This window comes from Orycteropus afer, unplaced genomic scaffold (assembly GCF_000298275.1).
Source record: "Orycteropus afer afer isolate SDZICR_OR568_19922 unplaced genomic scaffold, OryAfe1.0 scaffold00040, whole genome shotgun sequence".
In the NCBI taxonomy this organism is placed as follows: domain Eukaryota; kingdom Metazoa; phylum Chordata; class Mammalia; order Tubulidentata; family Orycteropodidae; genus Orycteropus; species Orycteropus afer.
Window position 1 is genome coordinate 8982989 of NW_006921627.1, and position 14244 is coordinate 8997232.

Below are 14244 nucleotides of genomic sequence, written 5' to 3' on the forward strand. Positions count from 1 at the left end.
TTATCTTCTGTGTCTGTGTTAATTGGTTTCCCTTTTCTTTGTTGAAGAGGGTTTGTGCAATCCTTCTGCCTAGTCCGCCATCTTGCCGGAACCCCAGGTTTTATGCCACTCTTAAAAAGATGATGTGAAGACTGAGGATGACAGGGATAAATATTAGCCAGGGAATGGCTACTCAGGTAGTGCTTTTATATTCCCAGCAACCCTGTAGTATTCCAGATCATACCTAGGGATTGACCATCTGTTTTGGAGTCAGGCTACAACCTGAAATGTCTTCATTATCAAGGACACAGAAGGGATTGCAGTGCCTGGGGCTGCCATTAGGAATTGGTTTCTGCCTTTAGGAACAAGTTTTGGGTCAGCCTGATAAGGACAACACAGTTCTTCAGCAATAGCTCTAATTTTTTTGACCTATTGCATTAATTTATTTGAATAGATTATTAGGTACTTGCTATGTGCCACATATTTTGCTGCGGGCCCGGGTGATAAGGTAGTGAATAAAGCAGATAGGATCCTAGCCTATATCAACTTTCTACTCCATTAAGGTAAAAAATTTCAGATTCACTGAGTGTTGCAAAGTAGTAAACTATGCCATAGGAGCATATAAGGGAAAAGGGAGGACCTGTCAGTAAGTATTGTTGGTATCAGCAAATTCGACACAGACTGCCTTAAACTAAGCCAAATGTATTGGTCCACATACCTGAAAAAAAATCCAGCAGTAGGGAACCTTAGGCACCATTTAGTGCCGGCATTCATCAGGGCCTCAGCTTCCTTTCTCTGTGAGTCTCCCAGTTACAGCCATCTCTTTTTGTAAGCTTTGTTTCTCATAGTCACAGAACTGACTTTCAGCACATCCACATTTTCATACTACGTTGTCAATAAAGCAGGAATGAGAGAGATGGAGTGTATGTACATGCCTGCGCCTCTTAGTACTCATAAACTTATCTGAATTTCATAAATGTTTGGAAGGGAGGAGGGGGTCAGCGATGAGAGAGGAAGAGTCAGAGGTATCCAGCCCTCTGGCCTAAGCCACTAGGTGAATGTAGTGCTATTCATAAGATGAGAAACACTTGAGAAGGAATGGGCTTTAGGGCAGTGGTTCTTAGCCTTCACTTTACATTAGATTCACTGAGGGAGTTTTTAAAAATACTTATGCCCAGTCTGCATCCTAGATCAATATAAACAGTCGATGGGGATGGATCTTGGGAATAGATTATTTTTTAACTCTCCTTAGGAAATTCCAACGTGCAGCAAAGGTTAACAAAAGGTATTTTACGGAGAATGGAAGATGGTGATCCACTTTTGGACTCGGGTTGCATTTCAGATGCATGCCAATGCAGTTGTGAATGGGATTTGTGCTTCTGTAGCTCAGGTCTGGGTTGAACATAAAAATTTGGCAATCATCAGCATTGGTAGAGGATAAAAAGGCCTAGTGAAAAAGTATAGATTGAAGAGTGGGCCTTGGACTGGACTCAGAGGAATACCAATGATTAGTGGTATTGTAGAGGAGGAGGCGTAGTGCCTAAGGCATTTGACGACAACCCAGAAGGCTGGCAGTTCAAACTCACCAGGCACTCCTCAGAAGGAAGATTGGGCAATCTACTTCCATAGGGATACCATCTCAGATACCCAAGGAGGGGTCACTGTGAGTTGGAAATGACTCGATGGCAGTGAGTATGTTTTTGGGTTTTGGAGAGGAGGAGGCATCTGTGAAAAACAAAACAAAAAGACTAAGAAGGTAGTGGGCATACATAGGGTAGGAAGGAAATCAGGTGAGTATGATGTTACAGGAGCCAAGGGAAGATAGCATGGAAAGAAAGAGTAGTTCCTCACAGTTAATGCTACTGAGAAGTGAAATAAGCTTAGAACTGTGAAGTTATCTTTGGTTCTATTAATGTGGAGGTCATCAGTGACCTTATTAAGAAGAGTTTCAGTGTAAGTGTGGGGCAGACTCCAGAGTACAGGTCAGTGAAGAGATAGGAGCTGAGGGTAGACAACATATTCAAGTAGTTTGACTGGCAAAAGGAAGAAGAGATAGAGTAAATAGCCAGAGGGAAATGTGGAGTTAGAAATTATTATTTTCTTTTAAGATAGAAGATCCTGACATTGTTTAATGGGATGAGAGGAGCTAATAAAGTGACATTGTTTAATGGGGTGGGAGGAGCTGATAAAGTGAAACTGAAGATAAAGGAGAGAGTAAATAGGGCAGGTTCTGAGAAAGTGAGAGGAGTGAGCTCCAGTGCTTGTCACTCCTCAGCTGTGATAAGAAAGGAGGAGAAAATGGTGGTACACACACCTAAATTTGTAGACTGGTGGTGGGCACTTGAGGTGGTTTCTCTCTGGTGGCTTATATTTTCTCTTTGAATTAGAAATTTAAGCCATTTACTGAAGGGAAGAGGAAAGAAAAGAAGGTCTGAAATTCAAAGAGAGTTAAAATGTTTGAAAGTGTCATGTTGTTGTTGTTGTTGTTATGTGCCGTCGAGTCGGCCCCGACTCATAGCGACCCCTCCTTGGGTTTCCGAGGCAGTATCACTACGGAAGTAGGATTGCCCAACCTTCCTTCCGAGGAGTGGCTTAGGAAAGAGTAAATTAATTAGAAGAAAACAGTATTTCTGGGAAATGTTGATGGTCCAGTTAAAATTGGTGCCATGAATTTGTAGTGATACCAATATATGATTTTCAGTATTTTCCTCCAGCTGCTGAAGGCAGTAGGAATGGATAGCTCAAAGAAGTTGGCTAGTGGGGTTCTTTCAGGATTGGGATTTTACCTGGTGGATGGAGTAAAGGAAAAATGGGCAAGGTGTTAATGTTGTTGTTAGTTGCCTTTGAGTCATGAGGACTCATGAGGACCTTATATAACAGAATGAAATGTTGCCTGGTCCTGCACCATTTTCCTATTTGTTGGTATGTTTCAGCACATTGTTGCGACTATTGTGTGAATCCATCTCCTTGAGAGTTCGTTATTTGTTGGCCTGCTACTTTTCCAAATATGGTGTCCTTTTCTAGCAATTGGTCTTCCTTGATGATGTGTCCAAAGGAAGCAAGTCTGAGTCTTCCTGTCCTCACTTTTAAGGAACATTCTGGTTGTATTTCTAAGACTGATTTATTTGTTCTTCTGGCAGGCCACCATATATTCAATATTCTTTTTCAACACCAGGGTTTGAATGCATCAATTCTTCTCTCTCCCTTTTTTCATGCATATGAGACAGTTGAAAAGACCATGTCTAGTGGAGTTCTTCCAGGATTGGGATTTTGCCTGTGGGTAAAGTAAAAGACAAAGAGGGAAAGGTAGTGTACAATATTGGAGAGAGTGATTGAAAAGATCAGCGGTGGAATCTAATCTAGAATACAGAAGGTTGATAAAGGGAGAAAGCAGAGTTGGTGGACTAGAGTTCTGACAAAGTTGAGGAACAGATATTTAAGGAACAGATGAACAAAGGACAAGCAAGCAAGCTGGAAACATAGGAGACATGAGGGTAGGATGTTTTCATTTAGTGTTTCAGAGGAAGGGCATTTTCAGGGGTTGATGTGATCCATGGTGTGACTGCGTGTAGAGTGGGAGAAATAGAATGGAGAGGAGGTCATTGGAGTTGATGAACTGAGAGGTTCACAGTTACTAGATCATCACAAGCAGGGATGTTGCAGTGTTGAGATTAGGTATGCCAGCGATCTACCAGTGATCACCTCTGGATATATATAGTGCTGCCAGTTCCATTATTAACCCACTGCCACCTCCCTCTCCTTTCTTTGGCAGGCTGCTAGCCTGTTGACACCAACTAGAGAATCTATGATTCGAAAGAAAAATGAAAGCTGAAAATTTCTGCTTTGATTTTTTTTCTCCTCCTTTAGCATAGCTTCCTTAGAATAAAAATGTGTAGAAACCCAAGAAGAGCTATAAAGTGCAGGGCATCTTTGTGAGTTTTAAAAAATTCTGTGTAAGTTTTATAAATAACATGATTACCTTAATCTGGCAAATAGTATGATGTTTAAAATACAAATACAAATAGTGTCCTGGTAGAGGAAATAATGGGAGCTTTGTTCACAAATCTCAAAACTTGGAATAGTGTTTCTGGTTGTTTGTTTAGGCTGTAGGAGAAAAAGAAGTGAGAGATGCGTTTCCAGAAGCCACTATCATAAAACCATCAGACATCTTTGGAAGAGAAGATAGATTCCTCAACTATTTCGCAAGTATGTGTTCCTTAATAGTAGAAGAGAGAGACAGCAGTTAACCAAATTGAAGTTAAGTACAAGCCAACGATGTTTTCTGACATAAGGGACTTAAGGTTATATTGGCATAGTCAACATGATCCTTCTTATGAAAAAACAACTTTAGTTAATAGAAAGAGAATAGATTTTGGAGTCGGAGACCTAAGTTTAATCTTGGTGCGAGGTGAACCAGCTGTGTGACTTTGACAAGTCTCTTGAGTGGCACATTCCTCATCTGTTAAAATGGAGATAATAATGCCTATTTCAAGCCTCACCACCTACCCATTGCCATTGAATTGATTCCAACTCCTATAGGGTTCATCTATAGCGACCCCTCCTTGGGTTTCTGAGGCAGTATCATTACGGAAGTAGATTGCCCCATCTTCCTTCTGAGGAGTGGCTGGTGGATTTGAACCTCCAGACTTCTGCCCATATACTTTCCAAAATTTATGATTTCTAGAAATCTTTATGGAAGCAGGCTGCTTCATCTTTCCTGTGAAGTGGCTAGTGGTTTTGCACTGCTGACCTTTTGATTAGCAACAGAATGCTTTAACCACTGCACCACCAGAACACCTTGCCGACTTCAACAGTGATGTGTTAATTAAATGAAACAACCTTTATTATAGCACCTGGCACATAGTAAGTACTTAAGTGTTGGCTTCATTTATAATCTTGTGGAGCCCCTCTGTCTTAATTAATTTCTCACTTTTATTCTGACTGCAGCATCACTTAGGTGTGGATTTTGAAGGTTAGACAAAGAGATAACATCTCATTTTGTCAGACACATTTTATAGGTCTTCTTGATTAGTAACAATTTCTATGGAAAGGGCTTAGAGATTAATACATAGTGAGTTGGCTAGGTATGCACAGTTAATGCACTTGGTTACTAACTGAAAGGTTGGAGATTCAAGTCTACCTAGATGTGCCTCAGAAGAAGGGATTAGTGATCTACCTCCAAAAAATCAGATACTTAAAACTCTATGGAGATAGTTCTGTGCTGACTCTCAAGGAGTCACAATGAGTTGGAGTCAACTTGATAGCAACTGGTAACCTAGAGGGAGCTCTGATAGTGCAGTGGTTAAGGCATTTGGCTGCTAACCAAAAGGTCCCTATGAATTGAAGCTGATTAGATAGCACCTGGGAGCTCTGATGGCATAGTACCTAAGGCATTTGACTGCTAACCAGAAGGCTGACAGTTCAAACCCACCAGCCACTCCTCAGAAGGAAGATTGGTCAATCTACTTGTGTGGAGATACCACCTTGGAAACCCAAGGAGGGATCGCTATAAGTCGAATTGACTCAATGACAGTGATTTTTTTTTTTTTTGGTTTAGATAGCACCTGGTAGCACAGTGCCTAAGACAACTGACTGCTATCCAGAAGGTTGGTGGTTCAAACCCACAAGCCACTCTGCAGAAGAGAGACTGGGCAATCTACTTCTGTAAAGATTTACTACCTCTGAAACCCAATGGGGGTTACTGTGAGTCAGAATGGACTCAACGGCAGTGGGTTTGGTTTTTCGTTTATATAGCACCTAACAGATATATGTTGGCACCAAAAATGAGTGTTCTCAACTAATTGATGAAATTTCAGAGCTGAGGCAATGATCTCCCCATAGCTTTTGTGACAGGAGAAGGAAGAAAGGGGAATGCATTTTTCAAGTCTATGATGACAACCCAGCTTTACTTCTCAATTTATTCATTTATGTACTGGGAGATATAATTTTAATCTTCCTCCTGAGAAGTGCTGTGAAGGATAGTGAGTTATTTTATTGGAAGCATCCTGTTTCTCCTCAGTAGCTGTATGTATTGCTTGGGGGAGTTTTCAGTGTATGTCCTCTGCCCATGTTTCCTTTGAGAGATAAGGTTTTTCTTCCTGATATATTTAGGGTCTTTATATAGTAAGGCATATCTTTGCCATATTTGTTGCAAATGTTTTTTTACTTACTTCCTATACATTTAAATTTTAATTTTTTTTTCTCATCTTTTTTTCCCTTACTACTTGTGTCTTTTCACATTCTGCATTAAATTCTACTTTTAAATGCTTCTTTAAAAAATTTTTTAACCTTTAAATGTAATCCCAAATGGATTACATTTTTAGTGTGTATGAGAAGTAAAGTGTTATTTTTTTTGTTCACAAGTTATAGAACAATTGTTCCAATACCGTATATTAAATAATATTTCCATTTTCCACAGGTTTACGATTCTATTTTTATCATAAACTAAATTCTCATATTTACCAGGGCCTTTTTCTGGGTTACCTGTGCTGAATCACTGATCTGGGACTCACTGGATGGCATAAACAATTAAGTGCTTGGCTGCTAACCAAGAGGTTGGTGGTTCAAGTCCACCTAGAGGAGCATTGGAAGAATGACCTGGCAATCTGCTTCTGAAAAATTAGCTGTTGTGAACCCTATGGATTACAGTTCTCTTCTGACACATATGAGGTTGCTTTGAGTTGGAATTGACTCAATGGCAACAGTTTGTTATGTTTTTCAATCCCTGATCTATTGATTCCTATGCTCCTCCTTAGAAGGGAGTGCAGTTAGAGTTCGGTACTGGGAGTGGCCATGTATTTAGCCTTATAGAGTAGAAGAAGCCAAACCATTTGACCTCTTTTCCTTTTTCTCTTTCTTCTTAAATATTTGGTCTTTTTATTTTTCATGTTTATTGTCTGAAAAGCAAATGGCTGCTTCTTATAAGAAATTTACTTTCCTTAGAATCAGCTGCTATTTATTTCATTATTTTTATTATGTAGTATTATTATACTAAGCTGATGATTGGTAGGCCAGCATAGGCCTTCTAAGAACAGTTCTCATTCTTTCTTCTGCCAGACATTCGCTGGTTTGGTGGTGTGCCTATTATTTCCTTGGGCCTAAAGACAGAGAAGCAACCAGTATATGTAAGTACCCTTGGTGAAGGGGCTTGGAGAGGGGCTGCAGCTGCATTCATATTCAGGTGATCACCTTTCTGGTTTCATCCCAATCCAGTAACTCCATCATTTTTTTCTTTGCCAATTTGCTTTAACTTGGTGCCTCTCAGTTTAACTTAAGAGATACATATATATCTTCTCTGTGTCTTCATTTGATTATTTAAGAGAAAATTGAACCATTAATGTGCCAGCCACTGTAGATGTCATTTGGGATATAGATATTAACTAGACAGATACATGATGATATCCCCAAGTTGATCTCAGTCAGAGGCAGGAAAGTAAAGCAATTATCAGACAGTAGGATGAGTGTTAAGATAGTGAATTTTATGTAATCACATCAGAGGGACACCTAATCCAGACTTAGGGATGAGGAAGGCCTCCTAGAATATGTTACAGCTAAATGAGACTTGAAAGATGACTAACAGTCAGACGAAGGGAGTTGGGGAAGAATAGGCCATGCATTGGGAATAGGATGTCCAGGGGCTCAACGGTGCCAGACAAGATTGAGTTGTGTATTAGGTTGACCAGAGTTTCTCAGCAGTGGCACTACTGAAAATTTGGGCCAGGAAATTTGTTGTGGAGTATTAGCAATTCCATGTGGTTCCACCTAATAATTTTAGTAACAATATTGGGAGGAGTGGTAAGAGATTGTAGAGTTGGTGGGCAGGGATGAATCAGAAAGGCCTTGGCAAAACTGGAGATCCTGGGTAGAATGGGAGGAAAAATGTAGAACAAAATTCAGAAACACAGTAATGACCAGAATTACTGGTCAAATGGAGTCTGGTGGGACCCCCAAGACTATGGCCCTAGGATGATACTCTTTGGGCCTGGGATAGGATTGGCTCTCAGCCCTGTTAGCAGTAAAAAGACTTACATGCAGAACATCCAACCCAGGGGGATACACCCACCTACTCTACAGATCCACCCCTTGGAGCAGTCATCCATGGGGCACCAGAGGGGCAGCATTCACATGGAGGGAAAGCTGGACAGACAGGAATGCATAGTTAAGAAGGATACAGAGAGAGGAGGGGGGTCACAGGAAAGAGGGGAGGAGAGTGGGTTAGGGTTGGGGGTGGAAATCGGGGTGTGAGATCAAATGTATACGAACTATTGAATGTAAAACAAATTCTGCTCTGTAATTTGTACCCAAAGCACAATTAAAAAAAAAAAAAAAAAAAAAAGGCCTTGGCAGCTATCTGAAGATAAATACTTTCTGACTAGACGAAATATTTAAGGCCTTCAAATGTGGAGGTTATTTGAGCTCTTGAGATGACAGGTTCTTTAAGAAGCTTTCTTAAAATAGTAAATGCCATTATTTGAATTTACCTTTTTCTTTTTTGTGGTCAATGTGTCTTGCTTCCCTCCCTCTTACTATCCATCCCTCCCCCAGCCCCTTGTTCTTTTCCTTTCTTCATTTCTTTCTTTCACCAATGACTTAAACGTGTTATACTTTCTTATAGGTTGTAGATGTATCCAAAGGAATTGTTAATGCAGTTAAGGATCCAGATGCCAGTGGGAAAACCTTTGCCTTCACCGGGTAGGTGCCTACAGTTTGACTTTAAAATTGTACTACCTATTACAGTGAAAGAATCCTAATGGTTGATAATAACAATAATTTCTAAACAAGTTACTGACAGATTTATTTGTTAGATTTTGCAATGTCTTTCTTCTACTGTGTTTATTCCAGAAACCTTTCTCCCCTAGATCTGAGGCCAGTGTGTCTTGAAGAGCTATTCCGAGGCCACCAGGATCAGAATCCTCTGAATGCTTATGTTAAAATTGAGAGAAAGTTTGAGAGTCCGCTTTAACAAATGATTGTTTTAGTCACCAAAGTCTAAGAACCACTGGGCTAGACTGTTACATGTACTTAGTCCAGTGATTTTCCAAGGGTGATTTTATCCTACTCTAATTATGTTTTTTATTACATCTGAGGGTATTGCTATAATTTCTAAAATCCGAAACAATACATTTTTAGGAGTGAGATTGGTTGCAAAATTAAATTAATTCAGATAAGGTATTGCAGTACACCAAAAGGTTGGAAATGACTGGTTTAGTGTATAGTATACCTGCAGTGTAGTAAATTACTTTGTGTGGCTTTTCTACCCATAAGTCTTTGTAAACTCCAAGGTGAGATTTTCTATGAGCAAGTGCAGAGCTCCTGATTGCTGAAGGTGTCCACCTGGAATATTTCTGTTGGGAGAGGCACAAAACAATGTTCTGGGAGGTGCCCACTCTCTCTCAGGTGCTTAGAGTTCTGATGCTATAATTGGCTAGTTTGACCACCCTGTGGGCTCTAAAGGAGACCTCCTGGAGGCAGAACTCTCTCTGACTGCTGGTTGAAGAAGATGTGCTGCTGAAAGAGACACAGGCTCCTGAGACACGCATTGCTGGCAAAGAGACGCAAGAGACAAGCATTGCTGAGTGAGACACCGAGGGACCAGCACTGCTGGGAAAGAGACTGTGAGAGACTCTTGGCTGAGGGACGGTGGGCTGGGAGAGAGACTGAGCATTCTTCCTGAACTTGAGTTGTAGCCTGGTGCTTTCCTAATAAACCCTGTAATCTGTGAGCTGTGTGGCCACTGCAGCAAATTATTGAACCCAGGAGAGAGGTGGTGGTGCTTTGGGAAGAACGGTTGGTGAAAGGGCTGGAGGGAGGCAGCATGTCTGGCCTTGCAGTAATAGGCCTTGGGTTACTGCTGGTAATCCTGTCTTCCTCTCGTGGGATTAGAGGAGGTCAGAACATGTGGCCTCCTTGCCGTTTTTGCAATACCAGTGCTGCAAAGATGTCACTTTGAAGTAATGATGTCATTTTGAAGTCTAAGGTGCACCTAACCCAAGCCATGGTGTTTTCAGTCGCCTCATGTGTGTGTGAAAGCTGGACGATGAATAAGGAAGACTGAAGAAGAGTTGATGCCTCTGAATTGCGGTGTTGGTGAAGAATACTGAAAGTACCATGGACTGCCAGAACAAACAAATCTGTCCTGGAAGAAGAACAGCTGGAATGCTCCTTAGAAGTGAAAATGGCCAGAAAGTGGTCTCACCTCCTTTGGTCATGTAGTCAGAAAGGATCAGTTCCTGGAGAAGGATATCATGCTTAATAAAGTAGAAGGTCAGCAAAAAAGGAAAAGACCCTGAAGGAGATGAATTGACACAGTAACTACAATGATGGGCTCAGGCACAGCAAGGATTGTGAGGATGGCACAGGACCGGGCAGTGGTTACTTTTGTCGTGCATAGGATCACTGTGAGTTGGAGCTGACTGGACAGCACCTAACAACAACATACTAGTGCTATAGAGGACTGATCATTTGTTATATACTGTCTTTGTTGAAATTTGCTCACAGAGAATCTAGGGCACAGTTAAGTTTTGTGACAAATCTGAAATTGGTAAATCATGTCACAACTATGTATAGAACCTTTTTTGTTGAATAACTGAAAGTCAAAAACTATAACACAGTCTGCCAAATTGAGAGGCAGCAAATTCACCTAGTAATTGATCTAGAAGCTTGTTACTCTTTGAAACAAACTAATGATACCTGATGTCCTATGAATGGTGAGGATCTGATTCAAAAATTAAGTGGTAGCCTAATTCCTAAAAAAATTTGCTTCCAGAGAAAATGACACTTTTCTCTGTAAGCCAGGAGGCAGTATATAAGTATACCAGTATACATATACGTGTAATACGTATTCAGGTAGTATATAGTAATATTCTCTGGAAGCAAATATTTTTAGGAAGTAGAAGGTTGGGCAATCCTACTTCCGTAGTGATAACTGCCTAGGAAACCCAAGGAGGGGTAGCTATGAGTCGGGGCCGACTCGACGGCACATAACAACAGCAACAACAACAATAGTCACAGAATTAAGAATCATTGAATTATATTACACTGTTATTTAGTAAATTTTTTTTCAGTGCAAAAAACTACTGTTTTTCCAGTCAACTAGCTGATGGACAATGTATGTCTCTCTTTGAGTTCCCATTTCAGTATATTAGCTTGCCGTCAATTATATATTCTGGGAAAACTAGTCATAAATATGTTCATTACAATGATCTATAAAACACTGGATTCAAAAAATATCGGGCTCTAGTTAAAGAGTTAGATCAAGATTCCAAGGAATAGATGAGTCAAAATGGCCTTTTGAACTTGACTTACTTACTACTCAGTGGAAATGACTTTAGGGTAAGTTGGCCATTTTCTTCTTTATCTTTACCTAGCCACTCTGGTCTCTGCCAGGCTCCAGGATGTCTTGGTTGTTTGGCACAGTGATGGGAGAAGTGGGACTGGAGATGGTGGTATAGGCATTTTTCCTTGTGGAATTTTAAATATGCCTGTTCTTCCCTTTTTTTGTCTCTTTAGCTTAGGGAAAAGCTTTTCATATTTCTCTGATACTTTGAGGCTACAGCAGAGACAGAAGATCTTAATTTTGCTCCTAGGTTTTTTGTAGTTATTAGTTATATCATGTTGGTTCCTTCTGTCTGTCATTCATTCATTAAATATTTGTTGACATACAAAATGCTATTAGAACAAATAAATAAGTTCAGTAAGGTCACAGGATACAAGATCAATATATAAAAATCAATTTCTATATGCTAGCAAAGAACAATGTGAAAAGGAAATTAAGAAAGAAATGTTATTCATGTTAGTTCTCAAAAAAGAATAAAATACTTAGGAATAAATTTAACTAAAGTAGTACAAAGCTTATACACTGAAAATTACATGGTATTGCTGAGGGAAATTAAAGAAGACCTAAGTACATGTTCATGTATTGGAAGAGTCCATACTGTTAAAGAGATCAGTTCTCCCCAAATTGATCTATAGGTTCAATACAATTTTATTTTATTTCCAGTAGCCTTTTTTGTATAAATTGACAAATTAATTATATATTCATATGGCACTGCTTTGCAGACAGACTAGCCAACATTATTTTGAAAAAGAATAAGGAAGTTGGAGAACTTAAGTTTCCTGGTTTCAAAACTTATTCTAAAGTACATTTATTAAGCAAGTGTGGTACTGGCATCAGAGACATATAGATCAGTTAAACAAAATTTAGAGTCCAGGCATAAATCCTTATCTTTATGGTCAGTTGACTTTGGACAGTTCAGTAGGGAAAGAATAGTCTTTTCAACAAATGGTGCTCAGATATCTACTTGCAAAAAGATGAACTTAGATACCACACAACATATATAAAAATTAACTCAAAATATAGCAGAGGTCTTAATGTAAAACCTAAAATTATAAAACTTTTAGAAGGAAGCTATGAGAAAATCTAGACCTTGGGTTCTAATCAAATAAAACCAAACTCACTGCCGTCGAGTCAGATCTGACTCATAGCGACCCCTCCTTAGGTTTCTGAGGCAGTATCACTACAGAAGTAGATTGCCCCATCTTCCTTCCGAGGAATGGCTGGTGGGCTTGAACCACCAGCCTTCTGGTTAGCAGTCAAATGCCTTAGGCACTACACTACCAGAGCTCTTAGACCTTGGGTTAGGAAAAAAAAAAATTCAGCTACAACATCAAAAGTACAATCCATAAAAGAAAAATTGTTTAAAATTTTGACTTATTTAAAATTTAAAAAGTTTGTGATTAAAAACACACTATCAAGAAAGTAAAAAGGTGACCCAGAGAATGGGAGAGAATATGTGCACATATCTGATAGAGGCTTGTATCCAGAATATATAAAAAAATTCTTAAAACTCAATAATAAGAAAACAAAACAACCCAGTTAAAAAAGGGGCAAAAGATTTGAATAGACATTTTACCAGAAACAATATAGTAGTGGCCAGAAAGCACATGGAGCCCTTGGTAGGTGGGAACTACTGATGTGCTCAGCTGTTAACTGAGAAGAAAGGCCTGGCAGTGTACTTAGGAAAAGTCTGTCTTGATCTCTGTGGTACTGGTGAGTAGGAGGTGACTCCAGGGCAGCTGGGAGAAAACACAAAAATGCTCAGCACCCTTTGTTATTAGGGAAATGCAAATCAAAATCACAGTGAGATGCCTCTTCCCAGGTAGACAGTAATAAGTTGGGAAGAATGTGGAGATACAGCAAGCTCCTACATTGCTGTTGGGAATGTAAAGTGGTTGTAAACAAATAGTTTTGCATTTTCTTAAAATGTTAAATAAATTTACCACAAAACCAAAAAGCAAACCCCTTGCTGTCAAGTCGATTCCAACTTACAGCTACCCTGTAGGATAGATTAGAACTGCCCCATAAGGTTTCCAAGACTGTAACCTTTATGGAAATACATTGGTACATCTTTCTTCCACAGAGTGGCTGGTGGGTTTATACTGTGCTGACCTTTTGGTTAGCAGCCAAGTGCTTAACCACTGCACCACCAGGCCTCCTACATTTATTGTACAGCTCAGCAATACCACTCCTAGGGTTTTACCCAAGAAGGTGTTTGTCTTCACAAAGGCTTACACATAACTGTTCATAGCATCATTATCATAATAGCTTCAAATTGGAAACTATCCTAATGCCCGTTACTGATGAATGAATAAATAAATTGTGTTGTACCCACACAGTGGAATATTGTTCAGCAATAAAAGAAATGTAATACTGACACATGTAACAACATGGATGAACCTTAGAAACATGGTAAGTGAAAGAACTCGAACACAAAAGACCACATATTGTATGACTGCATTTATATGAGAATCTATAAAAGGTAAATCTATGGAGACAGAAAATAGATTTGTGGTTGCCTAAGACTGAGGCTAGGAACAAGGATTAATTGTAAATGGGCATGAGGGATCTTATTGGGGTGGTGAAAAATATTCTCAAGCTGGATTATGGTGATGATTTTACAACTCAGTAAGTTAACTAAACATCATTGAATTGTATGCTTAAAATAAATGAATTTCATAGTGTGTATATTATACCACAAGAGTGAAAAGGATGGACAAGGTTTCTGCCTTTATGGGGCTTATAGAGTAGTGGTAAAACTCACAAGTAACAATCAAGCAAAATACTATAAAATAAATTAAGAAAAGGGTATATACCCTAGAGAAATGAGAGCCCTGACAAGAACAGATATATGCACGCCGATGTTCATCGCAGCACTATTTACAATAGCCAAAACATGGAAACAACCTAGATGTCCATCAACTGAGGAA

General features: G+C 39.5%; 1 protein-coding gene across 1 annotated transcript in view; it reads left to right on the forward strand.

The window, feature by feature from the left end:
* NDUFA9 (NADH:ubiquinone oxidoreductase subunit A9) overlaps window positions 1–14244 on the forward strand; it is a 73687-nt gene that overhangs the window by 47930 nt on the left and 11513 nt on the right. The window contains exons 6-8 of the mRNA XM_007937190.1: window positions 4083–4185; window positions 7036–7103; window positions 8594–8670. Of these exons, the coding sequence (XP_007935381.1) occupies window positions 4083–4185; window positions 7036–7103; window positions 8594–8670 (248 nt within the window). The remainder of the gene's footprint in view (window positions 1–4082; window positions 4186–7035; window positions 7104–8593; window positions 8671–14244) is intronic.